The sequence below is a fragment of the Melospiza georgiana genome, chromosome 24, assembly GCF_028018845.1.
Source record: "Melospiza georgiana isolate bMelGeo1 chromosome 24, bMelGeo1.pri, whole genome shotgun sequence".
Taxonomy (NCBI): domain Eukaryota; kingdom Metazoa; phylum Chordata; class Aves; order Passeriformes; family Passerellidae; genus Melospiza; species Melospiza georgiana.
The window spans coordinates 7,870,491-7,894,818 of NC_080453.1; the positions used below are offsets into that span (position 1 = coordinate 7,870,491).

The 24,328-nt window shown below is 44.3% G+C and overlaps 1 protein-coding gene across 1 annotated transcript; it reads right to left on the reverse strand.

Moving 5' to 3' along the window:
• Positions 1-1,083: 1,083 nt before the first annotated feature.
• Positions 1,084-23,739, reverse strand: KPNA6 (karyopherin subunit alpha 6). Its single transcript, XM_058040275.1, has 14 exons — positions 23,699-23,739; positions 13,823-13,932; positions 12,565-12,660; positions 11,598-11,697; positions 11,237-11,331; positions 10,530-10,661; positions 10,270-10,358; positions 8,770-8,869; positions 7,194-7,357; positions 5,657-5,735; positions 5,440-5,565; positions 4,498-4,625; positions 3,238-3,416; positions 1,084-2,003 (listed from the first exon to the last, which is right to left on the reverse strand). Exons 1-14 carry the CDS (start codon positions 23,700-23,702, stop codon positions 1,819-1,821), a joined length of 1,587 nt encoding a protein of 528 aa, XP_057896258.1. The 5' UTR covers positions 23,703-23,739; the 3' UTR covers positions 1,084-1,818.
• Between the last annotated feature and the right edge of the window lie 589 nt (positions 23,740-24,328).

The window sequence follows — 24,328 nt, forward strand, 5'->3', positions numbered from 1 at the left end:
CATAGCAACTACAGCTCCCGGCATGCTCCGCGACAGAGCGGGCACAGAACTACAGCTCCCGGCATGCCCAGCGCGGGGGCCCACCACAGGAACTGCAGCTCTGTAGGACTGGAAGGAGAAGAGGATGAGGAAGGAAGAGGAGGAGGAAGGGAAGGAGGAAGGAAATTCTATCCTATAACTACCGCCATGCCCCGCGGTTGGGAAAGAAGAAGATGGGAAAGGGAAACCGCGGCCTACAACTCCCGGCATGCCTCGCGCATGGCGGCCCTGAGGACAATTCCCGCCCTGCTCTGGAAGAAAAAAGAGATGAGGAGGAAGAGGAGGAAGGGAAGGGGTTAGAGGAGGAGGAAAAGCGTGGCCTACAACTCCCAGCATGCCCTGCGCACGCCCACCCCGGAAACTACAATTCCCAGCACGCCCCGCGCGCGCCGCCGTTACCGGGCACCGGGAGCCCCTCCCAAGGTCACCGATCAGCCCCGGTACAGCACAGCACAGCCGGACACCTGCACAGGTGCATTTATTCGTTCCACAACAAGGGACACCCCAGAAGCGGGGCTTTGACCGAAATCGTGGCAAAGTGGCCCAAAAAAGCGCCGTGAGGGCTCGGGGAGCTCCGTGAGCACCGGGAGGAGCGGCGGGGGCAGCGCCGAGCCCCGGGGGTTTGCAGGTGTGCCTGCCTCACAGTGCTCATCTACAGCAATCACAGGAATTTCATATAGAATTTTCTCTGTGGCCCAATTAGACAAATATCTCCCTATCTAGAATATAAAAAATACAGAAATTTGTTGGTTTTGGAAGGAAAATGTGCATTTAGCTGACTGTGAGCAGGAGGTAAACCTGAAAACCTGGTGCTGCTGGAGCTCCCATCAGCACTGGGATTTTCCTCCACCCTAAACCACCCCAAGGCAGGAAAACCCCAGAATTCAGCCCATGTTTCTCATGGCAAATAAAGTATTTCAAGTAAAGATGAAGGTGGGTTTCAGCATTTCAGTCAGTACAATGCAAACCAAACCTGTGCAACAGCAGCTGTGCTTCCTGCTCCAAAAAAATCCACCCCAGTTCCCATCTTTGGGCTCTTGTTGCTTTTTTTTTTTTTTTTGTTTTTGTTTTGTTTTTAATCCTTGGAAATACCACTAGCAGTTCTTCAAAAACAAAAACAAAAAATCAAACAAAAAAAAATCTAGACAAAGGGAAGCAGCAGAAAAAAAACCCAAACTTCCCAGCAGTGAGAGAACTTCTCATTTTTTTCTGTCCATTTTCAGTATTTTTCATCAGGGAACTGGCCCTGACTTCACCAGGACTGTCCACCTGAAGGAGGAAGGCCAGGGCTAAATTTTTGCTCTTGGCATATTTAAAGAGTCTATAATAAAGAGTAACATGTGCAAAAAAAAAAAAAAAAAAAAAAAAAAAGAAAAAAAAAAAAAAGGAAAAAAATAAAAAAGGAAATTTAAATAGATCAAGCCAGGTTTTGCAGAATTACTGTGGCCAGAACAGCTCCCTCTCCTCTCTGTGTCCTCACCCAACGAGGTCAAATCTGCACTGGGGAGACACCACCACAAAGAAGAAGCCACCAAGAGGTGCCACGTGTCACCTCAGTGTCCTTCCTGCCTCCAAAGCCAAGGTGAGCAGCACCCAAAGGAACCAGGAGCAGAAATTCCCCTTCTCTCCAGGAGCTCTTGGTTTTTTTGCAGAGTTTTCCTACACAGGTGCAGTGTGTGTCCAACCTTCCCAGCCAGGACCAGCAGCTGCTCTCCCAAACCTTCCAGAGAGTTTGTGGTGGGTTTTTTGGGGGGTTGTTTGAGTTTTTTTCCCCCAGGATTATAGCTGGAATCCTTCCATGGGAGCCTCAGCCTGCTGGAAGATGTATTGCTGCTGGTTCTCGTCCACCTGGGGCGCCACGGCCGCGTCCTCCTCCACCCCAAAGTAGTGCTCGATCAGGTCAAAGGCTTTCTGGTAAATCTCCTGGTTCTCGTGGCTCTGCAGGAACTCGATCTTATCCAGACCTGGGGAGGAGAAAATGGAATGCGATGAGAGAAAGAAATTTGCTGTCTGTCCTCTTGTTAGTGCTCTGCCGCTGTCTCGGCTGTTTTATAGTCTGGAAAGGCTCGGGGTGGCCTTGGGCAGCCCATGCTCCAAAGGACAAAAAGAGGCTTCAGGTTTTTTCTCTGTTTTCAGTGTTTATTAGTTTTTTATCTACAAGATTTTCTCTCCCTGACAGAGGTCTGCACAGCAGCCAGCCATGAGCACACTGAGAGCCCCCGGGGCGGTCACTTATCTTTATACTCAAAACTACGTACACAATATTTACCTATTTTCCCCAATACCTTTCACCCTTATTGACCAGTGCGCTTTTAGTAATAACCAATCCCAAAGTGCCAACATCACCACAGAAGATGGAGGCCAAGAAGAAGAAGAAGAAGGACAGGACACGCCCCAATTCCTCCATCTTACTTCTCTAGACCCCCCTGTACAGAAATCCTAAACCCTGTGTTTCACACTCTAATTAATTTATCCCTTCACCATTTACCCCAGTGAAATCCTCCCATCCAAGCACACACACACTGCACCCTGAGGGATTGCAGGAATTGTCCTTGCAGTGAGCACAGAAAACATCCCAGCACACACACACTGCACCCTGAGGGATTGCAGGGATTGTCCTTGCAGGGAGAACACAAAACATCCCAGCACACACACACTGCACCCTGAGGGATTGCAGGAATTGTCCTTGCAGGGAGAACACAAAACATCCCAGCACACACACACTGCACCCTGAGGAACTCCAGGAATTGTCCTTGCAGGCAGAACCAGGACACTCAGAGCAATGGGAGGGCACAGCAGCCACTGCCAGCTCCCAGGGAGCTCCAGACCAAAATAGGAACTTGTCCCTCCTCAAAGCATCGAGGAGGAACAAAAAAAAAAAAAAAAAAATCCATCAGCATCAAATTAAGTCACTCCAGGGAGAAGTCTCCCTGGATTGAAAGTGTAAATCTGGGTACAGTCAGAGCAATTTTAGGCCCAGAGCTGTCACTTTTACTTAGCTCAGCTCTTTTCTGGCTCATATTCCCACCTGGTGCAAGCCACAGATTTCAGCTTGGACTCCAGGCTAGAGTTTTTACTTCCAGGTATTTTCTCCTCACCCACTACATGAATTTGAAAAGATTTTGGGACAAATATTGGCTATTTTGGAATACAATAAACCCTTGGAGAGAGCAGAAAATCACCCCAAACCCCACCTACCATAGGCCTCCTCAATGAGGCTGCAGTAGGGGTTGATCCCAGTCCCACTCTGGTTGGCCTCCTGCTCTCCCAGCCTCAGGATGTTCTCCAGCCCGTTGAGTGCCACCAGAACAATCTTGGAGTCCATGACAGTCAGCAGGTCACACAGGGGCTTGATACAACCCAAATTCACCAGGTACCTGCAGGGGGAGAGCAGCACCAGCATCACTGCCTGCCCAGGAGAATCACCTTTGCTCCATGGGAAAGCACAGGAGATGAGTCCAACTAAAATCCAGAAATTTACCTTCAAGGTTCATTTTGATCCATTTATTTGCATTGCATGCAACCCTATTTTCAGATTTATTTTTTTTTTCTAAGGAAAGGAGCCACTTGAAATCCAGGTGCTGCTCAAATTAAGCCCAGACTGGAATTTATTTAACCTGTCACTAAATTTGGACTTTTAGCCTCAACTACCCCTTCTGAAATCCAGGTGCTGCTTAAATTAAGTCAAATCCACACTGGAATATAACCTGTCACTAAATTTGGATATTTAGCCACAACTACCCCTTCTGAAATCCAGGTGCTGCTCAAATTAAGTCCACACTGGAATTTATTTAACCTGTCATTAAATTTGGACATTTAGCCTCAACTACCCAAATCCTCAACTGCCCAAGTGCCACTTCTGAAATCTGGGTGCTGCTCAAATTAAGCCCACATTGGAATTTTATCTGCCATTAAATTTGGACATTTAGCCTCAACTACCCCTTCTGAAATCCAGGTGCTGCTTAAATTAAGTCAAGTTCACACTGGAATTTATTTAACCTGTCATTAAATTTGGACATTTAGCCTCAACTACCCAAACCCTCAACTACCTCAACTACCCAACTGCCACTTCTGAAATCCAGGGGCTGCTCAAATTACCTCCACACTGGAATTTTATCTATCATTAAATTTGGACATTTAGCCTCAATTACCCCTTCAATGTTCTCCACAAAATCCTTCTGAAATCCAGGTGCTGCTCAAATTAAGTCAAGTCCACACTGTCATTAAATTTAGACGTTTAGCCTCAACTATCCAAAGAAGGATGGAGAAAATTTGGGATTAAATTATCCTCATCCAGAAGGAAATCACAAATTACAACCCAGCTCTGCCCGGCTCAGTTACTCTCCAGAATCCCTGCTTTGCCTGGCAATTCCCCTGCAGGCAAAGCTCCCAGGAGGTGAGGAGAGGCTCAGGAGTGCCTCCCCTGCTCCCAGGCAGTGAGGAGGGGCTCAGGAGTACCTGATCTGCTCGGGGGTCCCTCCTGAGGTGGCGTTGGTGATGGCCCAGGCCGCCTCTTTCCTGGTGCGGAATTCCGCCTTCTGCAGGATCTCGATCAGCACCGGGAAAATGTTGGCATCAATCACTGCCTGGCAAGAGAGGGCAGGACAGGCCTTGGCATTGGCATTGGCAGCACTTCCCAAAAGGCTTCCTGAAAGAAACCTGCATTTCCATAGCCCCGTGTGAAGAAATTCCCAAGCTGAAGGGTTTATTCCTCAGCCAAATCCTATTAGAAGCACATATTCTATAACCACAGCAGACAAACTCTGAAATTGCAGCAATGCTCAAAGCTCTGCTTGTGGAGGTCAGGAAAAGGACAATTAAAACTCAAGGAGCTCCAGCTCTTCCAAGGGATTGAGGATGGACAAACTCCTCTAATTCCAATGATCCAGCCTGTGGGGTTCAGCCCACGTGCTGCTGTCATTCCCAATTTTATTATCCCAAAAGGCTTCCTGACAGAAACCTTCATTTCCATATCCCCATGTGAAGAACTTCCCAAGCTGAAGGGATTGCTGTGGTTTATTCCTCAGCCAAATCCTCTTAAAAGCAGATATTCCATAACCAGCACCCTGGAATTGCAGCAACACTGGAGGAATTCTGAAATCTCTGCTCTGCTTATGGAGATCAGTAATTAAACCTCAGGGAGCTCCAGCTCTTCCAAGGGATTGAGGATGGACAAACAGGGGCTGGATCTCCTCTAATTCCAATGATCCAGCCTCTGGGGTTCAGTCCATGTGCTGCTGCCATTCCCAATTTTATTCCCATTTTTTAGCTCATTTGGCTGCAGAGTAAGAGAAGTGAACCAATCCAGCCTCTAAGGGTCAGAAAAAGGGAAAAGCTGCAAATCCTTAATGCTGAGCCTGGAACGTGGGATCACTGCATGCAGGCTGGAGAAGACTGTACCTGGATTTGTGCTCTGTTCCCTGCTGTGATGTTGGATATGGTCCAGCACGCCTCTTTCCTGATGGATTCCTTGGGACTGCTCAATAAATGGAGGAGGCAAGGCAGGGCTGAGCAGTTTAGAATGACCTTTGGGGGGAAAAGGAAGCACAGGTGAGATCAGCAGTGGCAGGCACTGCATTCCCTGCAGGGAATTAATTATTAATTCCTCTCCTCTCACCTGGGTCTGGATGTCATCCCCCGTCACGATGTTGCCAACTGCTCTCAGAGCTGGAGAGGCCACTTTGTAATCGTTGTGCCTGCAGGAAAAGTGTGCAGAGACAAACCCAGCTCCATCAGACCACTGGGATATTCACCATGATCCCTCCCCATGATCCTATCTGTGTGATTTCCTTAGGATTTTATCCCCTGCCACACAGAACACAGGGTGAGCTGAGCATAAAGCCACTGAAAACAAAACCATTTTGTAATCGTTGTGCCTGCAGGAAAAGTGTGCAGAGACAAACCCAGCTCCATCAGATCTCTGGGATATTCACCATGATCCCTCCCATGATCCTATCTGTGTGATTTTCCTTAGGATTCCATCCCCTGGCACACTGAACACAGCATAAAGCCACTGAAAACAAAGCTGCAGCACCTGGATATTGTTTGATCCTTTGGATCCTGCTCCTATTAAAGAGTTCTGCTCCATTTGACCCTCAAAGTTAATCGTAATTATTTCTAAGTTGGCTTTATATTTACACTCAATTCAAATTCCACCCCTCTCCTTTTCCACAGAGATTCTGGAGAAACAAAGCCAAGCTGATTTCTCCTAGCCACTGTTTCTGATTTCCCTCATAACCAGGCTTCCATTTGAAATTTCAAAGCACACAACACTCTGCAATCTTTACGGAAATCTGGAAAAGGAGAAAGATCTTCCTAGTTGTCTGTGCAGTTGGCCCACACTCAAAAATTGGCTGAATTTCAGAAATTTATAGGGATAATGTTTGGGCCACACTCAAAAATTGGTTGAATTCAGAAATTTATTGGGATAATATTTGTTCTATCAAGGAATTTGTAATTTTTGGGGCAGATGTTGAGACCAACACAGGTATCTTTTCATAGTGGAAAATCTTCAGCTGAGGAAGCCAAACCAGCAAATCCCAGCTGTGAACCTGCTCCAGACCCTCATGGGTCTCAGCTCAGGTGCCTGGATCCTGTGAGCAGGGGAGGTTTGGTGGGATTCAGATGGATTTAGATGGATTGTCACTCAGTGACAGGCTTCCATTTGAAGTTTGAGAGCACACCACACTCTGCAATCATTGAGGAAATTTGGGAAAGGAAAATGTTCTTCCCAGTTGTCTGTGCAGTTGGCCCACACTCAAAAATTGGTTGAATTTCAGAAATTTATAGGGATAATATTTGTTTTATCAATGATTTGTAATTGTTGGGGCAGATGCTGAGACCAACACAGATATCTTTTCATAGTGTAGAGCAGAACTAGAAAATCTTCAGCTCAGGAAGCCAAGTCAGAAATTTATAGGGATATGTTTGTTTTATCAATGAATTTGTAGAGATAATGTTTGTTTTATCAGTGAATTTGTAATTTTTGGGGCAGATGTTGAGACCAACACAGGTATCTTTTCATAGTGGAAAACCTTCAGCTGAGGAAGCCAAACCAGCAAATCCCAGCTGTGAACCTGCTCCAGACCTTCGTGGGTCTCAGCTCAGGTGCCTGGATCCCGTGTTTGATGGGATTTAGATGGATTGTCACTCACATCAAGAGCTCCACCAGCCTCCTGCAGACCCCAGAGTCCACCACAGCCTGGATCTTCTCGTTGGGACCATCGGACAGGTAGGACAGAGCCCAGCAGGCGTCGGCCAGCAGGTCAGAGTCACTGTTGAACAACAATCGGGACAACACTGGCAGGCAGGGGGACACCTGCAACAACAGCCACCACCCAGGGTTAGTCAGCAGGCCAGGAGCTCCACAGCTGCAGGACAACACCCCCTGCTCCTGCTCACTGCTCAGGGCAAGGCCTGCATGGCCACAGATCCCTCCCTGCACAGCTCCAAAGGCACCTCGGCTTCATTGCTGCACCTAATTTACACTGAGGAGTTACACTGAGCTTTGGGAGCTCCTTCTGCCTCTCAATGTTCACCTCAATTATTTATAATTGTTCAGATTTCACCTCTCACCAAAGGCTTCTCAGCTTTGATATGTGAGGCTTCATTTAAATCATGTTTTCACTTTTTTAAAAACATTTTTGTGTTGCCAAAGGAGGATGTGATACCTGCTCCTGCATGGCCACAGATCCCTCCCTGCCCAGCTCCAAAGGCACCTCGGCTTCGTTGCTACACCTAATTTACACTGAGGAGTAACACTCAGTTTTGGGAGCTCCTTCTGCTCCATTTCTGACTCTATATTCACCTCAATTATTTATAATTGTTCACATTTCACCCCTCACCAAAGGCTTCTCAGCTTTGATATGTGAGGTTTCATTTAAATCATGTTTTCACTTTTTAAAAAACATTTTTGTGTTGCCAAAGGAGGATGAGATACCTGCTCCTGCTCACTGCTCAGGGCAAGCCCTGCATGGCCACAGAGCCCTTCTTGCACAGCTCCAAAGCCACCTCAGCTTGGTTGCTACACTTAATTTACACTCAGGAGTTACAGTGGGAGTTGCTATTAAAGAGTTCTGCTCCGTTTGACTCTCAAAGTTCATCTCAATTATTTCAATCTCAATTAAATGTAAATATAAAATGGCTTTATATTTACACTCAATTCAGATTTCATCCCTCACTGAAGCCACCTCAGCTTGGTTGCTACACTTAGATTACATTGAAAAGTTACACTGAGCTTTAGGAGCAAAGAGTTCTGCTCCATTTCTGCCTCTCAGTGTTCACCACAATCATTTATATGTGGGTTTATATTTACACTCAATTCAGATTTCAGCCCTCACCAAAGGCTTCCCAGCTTTGATATGTGAGGTTTCACTTAAATCAGCATGTTTTCACTTCTTAAAAATATTTTTGTGTTGCCAAAGGAGGATGAGATACCTGAAAAGGCAGCAGGACCTTTAGTTAGGTTCCCTGGACAGGAATTCTCACAGGAATTCTGGTTTTTAGCATTTCCAGGTCTCAAAATTCCAGAGTTCATATGGAAATTATTTAGAGAAATTTTCTAGGGAAGCCTGGGCCTGTCCCTTATTTGAGGGATGCAGAAGAAAGGTTGGGAAAAATGAAACATGCAGGAAAAACCTCATCCTGTTCCACAGCCCAAAATAACCCAGCCAAAGCTCCCAACTGGGTCTTTCCCCATCTCCTGGCTGCCATCAGAGCATTTCTTCTCACCTTCTCAAATTCAGGAGGAGGACTCTTCCCTCTGCACAGGTTTGACAAGGCCCACACAGCATTTCGTGTCATTGTCAGCCTGGTGGACGTGGTGAGGAGCCTGAACACAGAATTAGCAGGGATTATTGGCCTTGATGTGGAATAGAGGGAAGCCAAAGAATTAAAACTAAAATATTTAGCTCCAGTTCAGCCCAGGAGAACACTCCCAGTCATCACCACAAATCAAGTGACACAAACTGCTCAGTCTGAGCTCTGTGGGGTGAGGAGTCAGGCTGACACCAAGCAGCAAAATCAGATATTGGGACAAAACCTCACTTTTCCAGGGTGGGATGAAGATTAATTCTTGTCAGAGAACAAGAGCCCAGGCCTGACACAATTACATTATCATTACTGTGAGGGAGGTGGTGTGAGAGACCTGATCCTGCTCCAATCCCAAAAACCCACAGCCAAGCAGAGAGCAGGAGCTGAGGGACACCTGTGACTCCAGAGCAGCATGAAGGAGTTTCATCCACAGAATCCCACTCAGAACCAGAGCTTTGATTCCCATGGAACCTGTCAGGGATGTTATCCACAGAATCCCACTCAGAACACCAGAGGTTTGATTCCCAGGGATTCTTGTAAGGAATGTTCTCCACAAAATCCCACTCCTCTGAACCAGGTTTGATTTCCAAAGATTCCCAGCATTGCCAGGAAATCTGTAGGGAATGTTCTCCACAAAACCCCACTCCTCTGAGGAAGAGGATTGATTCCCTGGGACTCTGTCCAGGAATATTATCCACAGAATCCCACTCCTCTAAACCAGATTTGATTCTGAAGGATCCCACAGTGCCAGGGAATCTGTAAGGAATGTTCTCCACACAATCCCACTCCTCTGAGGCAGAGGTTTGATTCCCAGGGATCCCAGAGTGACAGGGACTCTGTAAGGAATGCTATCCACAGAATCACACTCAGAATCTGAGGTTTCATTACCAGGGAATCTCTAAGGAATGTTATCCACAGAATCTCACTCAGAACCAGAGATTTGATTCCCAGAGATCCCACAGTGCCAGGGATTCTGTCAGGAATGTTATCAACAAAATCCCACTCCTCTGAAGCAGAGGATTGATTCCCTGGAACTCTGTCAGGAATATTATGCACAGAATCCCACTCCTCTAAATTGATTCTCAGGGATCCCACAGTGCCAGGGACTCTGTCAGGAATGCTATTCACAGAATCACACTCAGAATCTGAGGTTTGATTACCAGGGAATCTCTAAAGAATGTTAGCCACAGAATTTCACCCAAAACCAGAGTCTTGATTCCCAGGGACCCTGCAGGGAATGTGATCCACAAAATCCCACTCCTCTGAACCAGGTTTCATTTCCAGAGATGCCAGCACTGCCAGGGAATCTTTGAGGAATGTTCTCCACACAATCCCACCCTTCTGAAGCAGGTTTGATCCCCGATCCATGGCCCAGCTCCAACCCTGCTCCCTGGTACAGAACTGCTCATGGCTACTCACATTAACAAGGGAGGGAGAATGGCACAGTTCAGGACATAATCTCTGCACACAGAGCTGTCTCCAGCAATGTTCCCCAACGCCCAGACAGCCTGGAAGGAAACACCAACAGCTTCAGCATCCGATTTCTGACAGGGACACACAGGCAGTGCGCTGAAAAAGCAATTTTCCTGCAGCTCCAGGCAGCTGGGATCACTCCATTTAAACAGTGCATTTTGAATTTGTGGTTCTCCCCAAAATCCCAGAGTGAGGAGGGATCTTACCTGCTCCTGAACATCCTCAAAGTCAGAGTTTAGGAGCTCTATGAAGATGGGAACTGCCCCAGCCTCGATGACGATTTTGGTTTGTTGGGAGGTGCCTGAGGCGATGTTTGTCAGAGCCCATGCGGCCTCAAACTGGAAGGAGGGAAAAAGGGAATAAAATCAGCTTGATCCAGAAAAAGAAAGGAATGAAACCAGCCTGATTAAGAAAAATAAAGGAATAAAATCAGTGTGATTAAGAAAAATAAAGGAATAAAAGCAGCCTGATTCAGAAAAATAAAGGAATAGAATCAGCCTGATTCAGAAAAATAAAGGAATAAAACCAGCCTGATTCAGCAAAATAAATAAAAGCAGCCTGATTCAGAAAAATAAAAGAATAAAATAAGTGTGATTCAGAAAAATAGATAATAAAATCAGCTGAATTAGGTGATTTTTGCCAGAATTAAATTAATTCTTTTGCCAGAATTAAATTATTTTCTTGCCAGAATTAAATTTTTTTTTGGTCAGAAGTAAATTATTTTTCCAGTAATTTAATTCAGAGCAATTTACAATTTATTTATTTTGCCTGAGCATTACAGCATTACAGTTTTGTATTCTCCCATAGATCACATTTTTGGGGTCCAAAATATCAACTTCCCCTCACAGCACCTGTGGGTTCACAGGATAAACAGCTCCACACCCTGAAGAATTGATAACAGAATTTCCTTTACCTGTAATGTGCAATTTTCACTTCTTTTCAGGAATTCCACGAACCTCTCCACCACTCCCTGAGTGTTTATCACCTCATCTATTGGAGGATTTGGCTCTGAAACAGCAAGGCAGTGTCAGGGAGTGAACAGGGGATTAACAAACCTGAAATGTTAATTAAATTATCTCAAATTGGGCTGAACTCATCAGGGCAGCTTGGCAGAATTATTTTCTGTACAAATTACAACTGGCAATCATCAGTAATACAAAATATTATCATATTTCTCAATTATGGACATTTTTTTCCCCCAACCTGCAAAGTTTTGTGCACAAATCCCTGTAAAAGGCTCTGTTGGATCTTGGGTAGGAATGAATTATTTTTACCTTTGGAAAGTAATTTCCTGAATTTCTGAGTGGTTGCTAACTGGAGGTCAGGGTCATCTGAGAAAAGCATCTCCACCATCTCTCCTGTGATCAATCCCTCCTGGAAAGAGGCAGAGGAAACAGAAATTGTTTTATTTCACACTGGGATTATTCCAGACATCACATCCTACAATTTGGGCTTCAACAGAAATCCAAAGATTCAAACCTGGGGATGCCAGCACAGCAGAAATCCCCCAGTTCACATTTGCAATGCTGGGGGGAATGGGATAAAAGGGAAAGAGGGGATAAAATGGAATAAAAGAACATTGGAGGAGGATTTTGAGAATTTTGCAGCTGGAAATAACCCTTGATAAACTGAAGTGGGCAATAGAATGAGGATTTCCTGGCCTGGTGTGAGCTTTGCTGGGCTCATGGATCCATTGGTGTCCCTCTGCATCCTTCAGGAATGAATTTTCCCTTCAGGAATGAATTTTTCCCCTCAGGAATGAATTTACCCCCTCAGGAATGAATTTACCCCCTCAGGAATGAATTTCCCCCTTCAGGAAGAAAATTTTCCCCCTCAGGAAGAAAATTTCCCCCCTCAGGAAGAAAATTTGCCCCTCAGGAAGAAATTTCCCCCCTCAGGAAGAAATCTCCTCTTCGCATTTTAGCCAAGGGTTTATGGCCGTTCCAGCTGCCAGCACCAATTCACACAAACATTCTTGAAAATAAGGGAATAAAACCACTGGATTTTGGCAGTTCCATGCAAGCACAGAATCCCAGGATGGTTTGGGGTGGAAGAAGCTTAAAAATAATTCAGTTCCAAGGGCAGGGACACCTTCCACTACCCCAGGGTGCTCCAACCCCATCAAATCTGGGATAATTCCAGGGATGAGGCAGCCACAGCTTGTGTGGAAATCTCTGCAGAGCCCCAGAACATGAAATTAAATTAAATTTAATGAATTAAATCTGTTTGAAGGCATCTTACCCCACACGTTGTGGAAGTGACGTAGGAATCCACCAGGAGAGTGTCAAACATGGAGTCATCCTCATTGATCAGCTCCACATTCCTTCTTTTGAAGAGCTGGTGGGGAGCAGAATACAGGGGTTGTTATTAGAAAATAACCATGAACAGGCTCCACAACTCGATTTTCTTGTTCCTCAACCAAGATTCCTCCTGGACTGAGGTAACCTGAATAAAAAGGGGTCATTAATAGCAGCTCTGCACTCCCAGGGCTGGTCTGGCACACAAACTAAATGGTAATTCTTGCTCTCAGATATGAAAATATCCAAATCACTGAGCCACCAGGGAAGGCAAGTGCACAACTTGACCAAAATCAGGAAAAATGGGCAAAAGAGTAGCTTGGATAAGGTGCTAATAAAGGAAATACTTAGTTCCAGAGATATCACTTGGGAATCACCTCGAGCTGCCAAAAAAGAAATGCACCCAGGGTTAAGTCCATACTTGCACTTGCTCTTCCTGCTTCTCCAGGAAATAATCCCATTTACTAATTATAGCTAAAATAAACCCACCACCACCTTTAAAATCAAAGATCTGTGGTAAAAAACTCCAAAAACAAAACCAAAAAACCCCAAACCAAACAAAAAACTTGAATAGCCCAAGAACAAAATGCTTGGGAAGCTTTCTATGTGAACTGGGCCCAGAGGGAAAAAAAAAAAGAGAAAAAAGCAAGATCTCAGAACAGAAAAAATGACTGGAAATGAAGTTTAATGCACAGATCCTTGAAAATTGCTGTGTTAAGACTGACACAGCCTCTCCAGGTGAGTTACCTGCTGCAAGATCTCAGAACACAATAAAACAAAGATTGCAAACAAACTTTAATGCACAGATCCTTGAAAATTGCAACAGTTAAGGCTGACTCAGCCTTTCCAGGTGAGTAACCTGAAAGATCTCAGTCAGAACAGGAAAAATAAAGTCTGCAAACAAAGTTTAATGCACAGATCCTTGCAGGTTCCAGCAGTTAAAGCTGACCCAGTTCGCTGAGGGGGGTGAGTTACCTGCAAGATCTCAGTCAAAAAAGAAAATATAAAGACTGCAAATAAAGTTTAATGCACAGAAACTTGCAGGTTCCAGCAGTTAGGGCTCACCCAGCCTGCTCAGGTGGGCGAGTTACCTACTGTAAGATCTCAGAACAGAAAAAATTACTCCACAAAAACTTTAATGGACAGGATGCTGAAGATTGCAGCAGCTGGGGCTGACCCAGGCTGCTGAGAGGGTGATTTACCTGCTGCTCCCGTTTCTGCTTTCTCAGCTGAATCCCCTCCTCCTCCCTCCTCCTGCGCATCTCCTCGGGGTTCAGGGCTTTGTTCTTGTAGCTCTTCATTCGATAGTTTTCTGTGAAAACAGGAGCAATTCTGCAATTCTGCCTCAGGGCTCCTGCACTGCCTCTCTGTGTCCTTCCCATGGGATAAACCGATGGAATACCTTTATTTACTCCTTGGTTTTCAGAGAAATTCCTATTTCCCTGCTAGCAGCACAGCATTTTCCACAGATATTTATTCCCAGAGAGCAAAATTAAGGAATATATAACATGAAGGAGTTTATAACAACCTCAGAGCAGAGCTGCAGTGAGGGACAGCCCCTGCGTCCCACCAGGCGTTCAGGACCTGACCCATTTCTGACAAATGCAGATTTCCAAATTGCATTCTGACAAATGCAGCAATTCCAACCTGATTCCTACAGAACTTCCCTCCAAGTTTGTTTTTTCTCCCTCCCAGCCAGGGAAGGGAAACTCCAATTTCTGGCACAGCTGAAGGCAGCCAGGGCCAAGCTGTAACTGAGGACGGCAACCCCTGACTGCCCCAGCACAGCAGGAATTCCCCAAACTCTCCCATTTCTCACATTATTTCCACATTTTTGCCTTCCTCAGGATAAACCTCAGAGGCTCAACAAGCCCTGAACTGAGTTACTCCTTCAGAACTCATTCGAAAAGCAATATTTTTGGTTTTTTTTCCCAGCTGCAAGGAGGAAGTTTGCAGTTTTATCTCCTCCTCATTTCAAGCCTGAGGCACCCTCAGCCCTGTGGCTCACAGAAAGTTTCAGTCTCACTTATCAACAACCTCCAGCCACTCTGGAGCCCTTCCAAGATCAACTGCACAAGTGTCAGACCCAAAAGTCCACAGCCAACACAAGAAAAAAACACCTAAATACAAATATCCAGCTTTTCGTTACTAAGAAGAGAGAAAACAACTGGAAAAAAATAATATTTTAACAGGAGAGGAAACAAAACACTTTCAGTTCTTTGATTTCCCAAAACCAGCTAAAAACACACCAAAAAAGAGAGAAATTTACAGACTTTAGGAGTTTATAGCTGACCATACAATAGCCAGGTGCCAATTTTCATTTAGCAATGTATTTAAGCAGCACTGTTATGTTTTTATTCGTATTTCCACCCCACTGTTATGTTTTTATTTGCATTTCATGCAGCCACAGGGAAGAGGAAGAGGCTGACAGCTGAGTTCTCCAAACAAATTAAGAATTTTAATCCTCCTTTAGGAAAGCAAAGCCTCCGATTAAAAGGTGGTTTTGAGGAAGAGGAGGAAGAGAAGTGAGGAAGCCCAGGATCCCCAGGAGTGCCATAAATAGCCAAGGGACACATGAGAGCTCAGCTGCCTCCAAACCCAGCTCAGGAACACTCAGCACCTCATCCTTTAAGGTTTTTTTTTTGTCCCATAACCCTCATCCTGCAGGGAAACCCCCAAAAAGAATTCCTTAGGGCTGCTTGTCACAATCCAAGCCTGCCTCTTTTTAAATTTTTTTTCAAGACAAGAAAAACACACTTTCAATGTTTTCCTCACTGCTGAAGGGAGCTGAGTCACTGTAGGATTGTCCTCAAATTCCTCCAGCTGTCAAAGAATTACAAGTCCAAGCTGCCCCACTCATAAATTGGAAGATGAGAAGGTACTTCTCACTTAAAATAAAGGAAAAATGAGGTAAAATTTTGACTTTGAAAGTTCAGCAGGGCATTTAAATCAAATCCCTGTAAATGCAGCACCAGCTCCAGCAGGAAGCCCTGGGAGCTGAACCACCACAGGATTTTGTCTTCACTGAGGGTAAAAAAATTCCAAAATCACTCCAGCTGTCAAAGAATTACAAGCCCAAGCTGCTCCACTCATAAATTGGAGGATGAGAAGGTATTTCCCACTTAAAATAAAGGAAAACGAGGAGAAAATTTGATTTTGGAGGCTCAGGAGAGCACTCAAATCAAATCCCTGCAAATGCAGCACAAAGAAGAGCAGGAAACTGGAATTCCAGAATTGTTACTCCAACAGCTTCTGGATGCTCCTGAGGGGGGAATTTTTTTATTTTAAGACAAGAAAACGTTGAAAGCAAATCTTCCTTCACTATGAAGCCCTGGGAGCTGAGTCACCACAGGATTTTGTCTTCACTGAGGGTAAAATATTCCAAAATTCCTCCAGCTGTCAAAGAATTACAACTGCAAGCTGCCCCACTCATAAACTGGAGGATGAGAAGGTATTTCCCACTTAAGATAAAGAAAAAATGAGGTGAAATTTCGACTTGGAAGGCTGAGGAGGGCACTCAAATCAAATCACTGTAAATGCAGCACAAGCTCCAGCAGGCAACTGGAATTCCAGAATTGTTACTCCAACAGCTTCTGGATGCTCCTGGGTGGGGAATTTTTTTTATTTCAAGACAAGAAAAATTTGATTTCAACATTTCCTTCCCCGTGAAGCGCTGGGAGCTGAGTCAGGGCAGGGTTTGTGCTGCTGAGTCAGGGCCAAGGCAGTGCCAGACCTGACCTGGCCCTTCTGCAGCCCAATGTCCCTTCCCAGGGGACATTCCAGGAGTGCCCCTCAGGGACCTTCCCGAGGTGGCTCTGAGCACACAGCAGGGCTGGCAATAGTAAATAATCATTTATTTAATAAATGTGGAAATAAATCCACCTGAGGAGCTCCAGCAGCACCAATCTGCTCACTGGGACATGGGGACATGCCCAGATCTCAGGGATCTCCAAAGGAGCTTTCACTCAAATCTTCCCTTGGGATGGGATAAAGTTGGTGATTTACAATTTAAACTCCTACATAAATTTATTTTAAACTTTAAAATAAAGTAAAATGAAATTTATTTAATTTATATATTTAATGATATATAAATTAAATTTTAAATTTTATTTGAATTTAATTTAAAATGTAAATTAAAATTTATTTGAAACTTTATTTTAAACTATTTAAATTCCTAGACAAATTTATTTTAAACTTGTTTTAAAATTTATTTTAAACTTTATTTTAACGTAAAACAAAATTTATTTATTTTATTAAAATAATATATTTTTTAAAATTTTAAACTTACTTTAAAATTTATTTGAAACTTTATTTTAAACTATTTAAAGTCCTAGACAAATTTATTTCAAACTTATTTTAAACTTTAGAATAAAATACAATTTATTTATTTAATTTATTTTATTAAAATAAAATAAACTTGAAAATTTTAAACTTTAAACTTTATTTTAAACTATTTCAGCTCCTAGTTAAACTTACTTTAAACTTTACTTTAAACTTTAAAATAGTGTAACATTAATTTATTTTATTAAAATAAACTTGAAAATTTTAAACGTTAAATTTTATTTTCAACTTTATTTTAAGCTATTTAAACTCCTAGACAAATTTATTTCAAACTTATTTTAAACTTTAAAATAAAGTAAAAATAAAAGAAAATTTATTTATTTATTTAATTAAAATAAAATAAAGCTTAAATTTTATTTTAAACTGTATTTTAAGCTATTTAAACTCCTAGACAAATTTATTTCAAACTTATCTTAAACTTTAAAATAAAGTAAAAGAAAAATTATTTAATTAATTTATTTTATTAAAATAAACTTTAAAATTTATATTAAACTTTATTTTAAACTATTTAAATCCCTAGAAAATTGATTTTAAATTTATTTTAACTTATTTTAAACTTTAAAATAAACTTTAAAAGTTATTAATTTAATTTACTTAATTAAAATAATATAATCTTTAAAAGTTTAAACTTGATTTTAAATTTTAAAATAAATTTTAAACTATTTAAACTCCTAGACAAATGCAGACAAATTGCAGTAAAATAAATGGATGAACTGCTGAGTTTCACCTCATTCCTCATTTATCTCCAATCCCTGAAATCCCACAGGATCCTCCCATCATCAACATCTCCAGAGGACTCTTCTAGAAAGAAAAATCAATTTATTAAATGAACTGAAACCCTAGAAAAAGAAGACTAAATCATCTGGACTGCTTAAATACAAATCAAATGAATAACTCCATAAAAATAATGTGTGAAAGAACAGCTCTAGCAGGAATCAGTCAAAATCAATTTTTTTAGGGTCACCAAGAGTTTTGCAGTGAATTAATAGGAAAAAATAAAAGGAAAAATTCACTTTGTTTGCTCAGAAGACACAACAAATGAAACTAAACAGGAGAACAGGCACACAAAAATAAAAATGCTGTGCAATAACGCCTGGGGATGTGATATCAGCCTGGAATGTGCAGCGCTCACAGGGGAAGGGACAGAAAGTTCTCTCTGGGGGAAGCTCAGGGCAGGCAGAGCTGGCTGCTCTGTGCCAGGGCTAAACCAAAACCAGGAATCTTCTGGGATGTCCCTGCCCTGCTGGGGAATCCAGCACTGCTCAGTCCACCCCAAAATTTGGGGGCTTTAAGCTCTCCTCAAGCTGGTTTGTGTCCCAGGGTTAAAACAAGATCAGAAATCCTTCTGGAATGTCCCTGCCCCAGAACCCAGCACTCCACAGTCCAGTTCTCAAAGATTCCTAACCCTGATTCAAAATTTTCATCCCAAATTTTGAGGGTTTTAAGTTCTCTTCAAGCTGGTTCGTGTCCCAGGGTCAAAACAAAATTTGGAATTTTTTTGGAATATCCCTGCCCTGCTAACCCAGCACTCCTCAGTCCAGTTCTCAAAGCTTTCTACTCCTGATTTATCATTTCTTGAGGGCTTTAGGTTCTCTTCAAGCTGCTTCGTGTCCCAGGGTTAAAACAAGATCAGAAATCCTTCTGGAATGTCCCTGCCCCAGAACCCAGCACTCCTCGGTCCAGTTCTCAAAGTTTCCCACTTCTGATTTATCTTTTCATCCCAAATTTTGAGGGTTTGAAGTTCTCTTCACTCTGGTTCATGTCCCCGGGTTAAAACAAAATTTGGAATTTTTTTTGAATATCCCTGCCCTGCTAACCCAGCACTGCTCAGTCCAGTTCTCAAGATTCCTACCCCTGATTTATCTTTTCTTGAGGGTTTTAAGTTCTCTCCAAACTGCTTTGTGTCCCATGGTTAAAACAAGATTAGGAATCCTTTTGGAATATCCCTGCTCCAGAACCCAGCACTGTTCAGTCCAGTTCTCAAAGATTCCTATCCCTAATTCAAAATTTTCATCCCAAATTTTGAGGGTTTTAAGTTCTCCTCAAGCTAGTTCATCGCTAAGGGTTAAAACAAAATTAGGAATCTTTTGGAATATCCCTGATCTGCTGGGGAATCCAGCAACTCCTCAGTCCATCCCAAAATTTGGGGGCTTTAAGTCCTCTTCAAGCTGCTTCGTGTCCCATGGTTAAAACAAAATTAGGAATCCTTTTCAAATATCCCTGCCCCAGAATCCAGCACTGCTCAGTCCAGTTCTCAAAGTTTCCTACTCCTGATTCGTCTTTTCATCCCAAAAATGAAGGGTTTTTAAGTTCTCCTCAAGCTGGCTGATGTCCCAGGGTTAAAAGAAGATTATTAAGATATATTATAATATATATATATGTAATATATTATTATAAGGATCCTGGTGAGATCCTGACAAGCAGGATCATTTTAAATGATCTCAGGAATCCTTTTGGAATGTCCCTGCCTTGCTGGAAATGGAATCCAGCACTCCTCAGTCCAGTTCTCAAAGCTTCCTATCCACGATTTATCTTTTCTTGAGGGTTTTAAGTTCTCTTCAAGCTGCTTTGTGTCCCAGGGTTAAAACAAGATTAGGATTCTTTTTGGAATGTCCCTACTCTGCTGGAAAAAGAACCCAGCACTCCTCAGTCCAGTTCTCAAAGATTCCTACTCCTGATTCATCTTTTCATCCCAAAATTTGAGGGCTTTAAGTTCTCTTCAAGCAAGTTCCGTGCTCAGGGTTAAAACAAGATTATTAGGATATATTATTAAAAGGATCTTGACAAGCAAGATCATTTAAAATTATAATTTCAAAATGATCACAGGAATCCTTTTGGAATGTCCCTGCCCCAGAATCCAGCACTCCTCAGTCCAGTTCTCAAAGTTTCCTATTCCTGATTTATCTTTTCATCCCAAAATTTGAGGGTTTTAAGTTCTCTCCAAACTGGTCATTTGCTCAGGGTTAAAACAAGATTAGGAATCCTTTTGGAATGTCCCTGATCTGCTGGAAAAGGAATCCAGTAACTCCTTAGCCCAGTTCTCAAGATTCCTACTCCTGATTTGATCTTTTAATCCCAAAATTTGAGGGTTTTAAGTTCTCTCCAAGCTGGTTTGTGTCCCAGGGTTAAAACAAGATTAGGAATCCTTTTGGACTATCCCTGCTCCAGAATCCAGCACTCCTCAGTTCAGTTCCCAAAGTTTCCCACTCCTAATTGGATTTTTTTCATCCCAAAATTTGAGGGTTTTAAGTTCTTTTCAGCCTGTTTAATCCATTCAGATTTCCCTCCAAAACTGACTGATCAGGCACAAGTGGGAAAAACTTCAATTGAATCCACTCAAACTCAAGCCAGGAGAGTTCCAGATTAAAACCAAGCAGAGATAATTACAGAGGAAAATGAAATTCCAGTAAATCCAGGGGAAAATGGAATTCCAGTAAATCCATCCTTCCCAACATGTGCTTTCCCTCAGCACCAAGCAGTTCTGTGTGATTTGCTAAGCAGATTTACCTGGAGCTCAGCAGGACTGAAAGCCTGAAGGAATCAGGACTTTCACTCTTGCAGGATTTCAATGATCAAACTCTCCCCCTTGCCAAAGTTCATGTTTGCTGTGCTGAACTAAACAAACAAAGCAAAGCAGCCAATTCTCTGGGAAATTCATCAGCCATGGGGTTTTATTGAGAATTGAGCATTAACTCCACTGCTCCATGGGTTAAACAGCACTAAAAATGGCATTTAAAGGGTTCATTTGCATGGCAAACTGAATGAACCGATGATAATTTCCAAAAGTATCATTAACTTAAAATAATGAAAAAAAAAAAAAAAAAACTAACAGCCTTAGCTTGTTTAAAAATAATAAAGTTACATGAGGATAATTTAAACAAGGGGAGATTCAATTCTTATGGGGTGGGAAGCTCTTGTGCACAAAGTTCTCAGCTCCACATAAAACATAAAACTAAAATTCTCAGCTCCACATAAAACTAAATTCTCAGCTCCACATAAAACATAAAACTAAAAGTCTCAGCTCCACATAAAACTAAAATTCTCAGCTCCACATAAAACATAAAACTAAAAGTCTCAGCTCCACATAAAACTCAAATTATCAGCTCCATATAAAACATAAAACTAAAATTCTCAGCTCCATATAAAACATAAAACTAAAAGTCTCAGCTCCACATAAAACTAAAATTCTCAGCTCCACATAAAACATAAAACTAAAAGTCTCAGCTCCACATAAAACTCAAATTATCAGTTCCACACAAAACTGAATTTCTCAGCTCCACATAAAACTAAAATTCTCAGCTCCACATAAAACTAAAATTCTCAGCTCCACATAAAACTAAAATTCTCAGCTCCATATAAAACATAAAACTAAAAGTCTCAGCTCCACATAAAACTAAAATTCTCAACTCCATATAAAGCATAAAACTAAAATTCTCAGCTCCACACAAAACATAAAACTAAAATTTTCAACTCCACATAAAACACAAAACTGAAATTCTTAGCTCCTCATAAAACTAAAATTCTCAGCTCCACACAAAACTCAAATTCTCAGCTCCACATAAAACATAAAACTAAAATTCTCAGCTCCACACAAAATATAAAACTAAAATTTTCAACTCCACATAAAACACAAAACTAAAATTCTCAGCTCCACACAAAACTAAAATTCTCAGTTCCACACAAAACTGCCCCAAGAATTTCCAGACATTCCCAGCAGGCCTCAGGACATTTTTCTCCTCAGAGCTGCCACTCCAGGTTTTACATCTGAAGCCATAAATGAATTTTTCCAAGCTGTCCAGGGCAGCAGCCACACACAGAGCTGGTCACTGATTTCTCCTGCAGCACCACAGGAGGGTTTGGAGGGGGCAGAAAAGTTCCTGGACAAGTAAGATGATTTTTAATGATCATTTTTAAATTATTACAGAGCATTTTTTGAAGGTTCTCTGGTTTGGAAGGAGATAAAAACTCCTCCAGTGCCACCCCTGCCATGGGCAAAGACATTTTCCACTGTGCCAGGCCTGGCCTGGGATAATTCCAGCCACAGCTTTTCTGGGAAATCCATCCCAGCCCCTCAAAATGAAGAATTTCTTCCCAAAATCCAACCTAAATTTGTCACTTCAAAGCCATTAATCTTCTGAAGCAGCTCTGGTTAAAAGACAACATTGCAGGTGGAAAATGGAAACATTTTAATCTTTATTTTCAGAAGATCCTCAAAAAAATATATAAATAAATAAAATCAAATCAACCTTTCCTCCCTGAGCTGGGCCCTCCCACATCAAGCAAACCAAAACTAAAAGCTGCTGGAATTAAAACATTTTTTGAAGAGGAAACACGGAGCTGGGATTTATTTATTTGAGGGGACAGAGACCTGTCTGCAGCAGATGCCATTGGTGTGGTGTCACCCAGGGGTGGCACAGGGACACCAGGGTGGCACTGAGGGCTCAGCGTGGAGTTTTTAATAAAAATCCCAACGCCCAGAAGCCAGGAGAGGTTTGTGGGGTGCTGCCCTGAACCCCGAGCTCTGGGGGAGCTCAGAACTGAAATCCAGCATTGGGGGAGAATTTAAATGGGGCAGGGACCTGAGAGCCAGGTGAGACCCCAAAGTGACAGCAGGGACACCCCAAAACCGGGCTCTTACAACCCAGAGCCGGGGTGCTGCAGCCCTGGCACCCCAAAACCTGGGGTATCCCACCCTGGCATCCCCAAACTTGGGCTCTTACAGCCCTGACACCCAAACCTGGGTTATCTCACCCTTACACCCCCAAATCCAGGCACTGACACCCCAAAACCTGGGCATTTCACCCTGGCACCCCCAAAACTTGGGTTCTTACAGCTCCCACCACCCAAACCTGGGTTATCTCACCCTTACACCCCCAAATCCAGGGTAACTCACACTGGCACCTCCAAACCTGGGTAATGCAGCCCTGGCATGCCCAAACTCGGGGTGTCTCACCCCAAACCCGGCGTATCTCACCCTGGCACCCCCAAACTCGGGGTATTCCTACCTGGTACCTCCAAACCTGGGTAATGCAGCCCTGGCGACGCCAAACTCGGGGTATCTCACTCTGGCACCCCCAAAACCCAGGGCCCTGCAGCCCTGGCACCCCAAACCCGGTGTATCTCACCCTGGCACCCCCAAACCGGGGCTATCCCACCCTGACACCCCAAAACCCGGCATATCTCACCCCAAACAGGGGCTATCCCACGCTGGCACCCCAAACCCGGGGTACCTCACCCCAAACCCGGGCTATCCCACCCTGGCACCCCAAACCCGGGGTACCTCACCCCAAACCCGGGCTATCCCACCCTGGCACCCCAAACCCGGGGTACCTCACCCCAAACCCGGGCTATTCCACCCTGGCACCCCCAAACCCGGGGTACCCCACCCCAAACCGGGGCTATCCCACCCCGGCTCCCCCCGCAGCTCCCGCCCCACCCCGGAGCTCCCCAAAGGCGCTGCCCGAAGCGGCCACAACTCCCGGGCCGCCTTCACCGGGAGTCCCCAGAGACCCCCCCGCCCCCCGGAGCGGCCCCGGGATGACTCAGCGGCCGCGCCGGCCCCGCCGCCCTCAGCCCCGGCAGCGCCCGGGACGCCGGTGAGAGGCGAGGGCGGCGGCAGCGCGGTGCGGACGGGCTGTGCGCGCTTCCCGACCTCGGGGCGGCTTCTCCGGCTCCACCCCATCCCCTCGGCCGTGCCCGGAGCTCCCCGGGCCGCTCCCGCCCCTCGGGGCCCTCACCCATCGCGGCGGCTGCGGCGGCGGCTCCGGGGCTGGCGGCGGCGGCCAAAATATGGCGGCGGCGGGCGGGGCGCGGGCCGGACGGCGGCCGCGAGGGGCCAAACCTGTGAGCGCGAAGCGGGCGGCTGTGGTTCTAGGGCGCCCCCAGCGAGCGGGAGAGGAACTGCAGGGGCTGTCGCGTCCTGTCACCCGTGTCCCCTCACTCGTGTCCTGTCATCCGTGTCCTGTCACCCATCTCCCGTCACCCGTGTCCCCTCACTCGTGTCCTGTCATCTCTGTCCTGTCACCCGTGTCCCCTCACTCGGGTTCTGTCACCTCTGTCCTGCCACTTGTGTCCTGTCATTTGTGCCCTGTCACTCATGTCTTGTCATTCGCGTTCTGTCACTTCTGTCCTGTCACTCGTGTCCCCTCACTCGGGTTCTACCCCCTCTATCCTGTCACTCATGTTCCTTCCCTCGTTTCCCCTCTGTCCTGTCACTCATGTCCCCTCACACGGGTTCAGTCACTTCTGTCCTGTCACTCGTGCTCCCTCTCATGTCCCCTCTGTCCTCTCACTCGTGTCCCGTTCCCTTGCCTGCAGGAAGGAGGAGCTGCTGCAGCCCAGCACTGCCCCGGGCAGATCCCTGAGGG

Bases quoted from the DNA above. Each gene is read 5' to 3' on its own strand.
- KPNA6 (XM_058040275.1), bottom strand. The intron at 8,870-10,269 runs GTGAGTAGCCAT...TTCTGTGTTCAG, and splicing joins ATTCTCCCTCCCTTGTTAAT to GCTCCTCACCACGTCCACCA. The intron at 4,626-5,439 runs GTACAGTCTTCT...CTCTCTTGCCAG, and splicing joins GGAACAGAGCACAAATCCAG to GCAGTGATTGATGCCAACAT.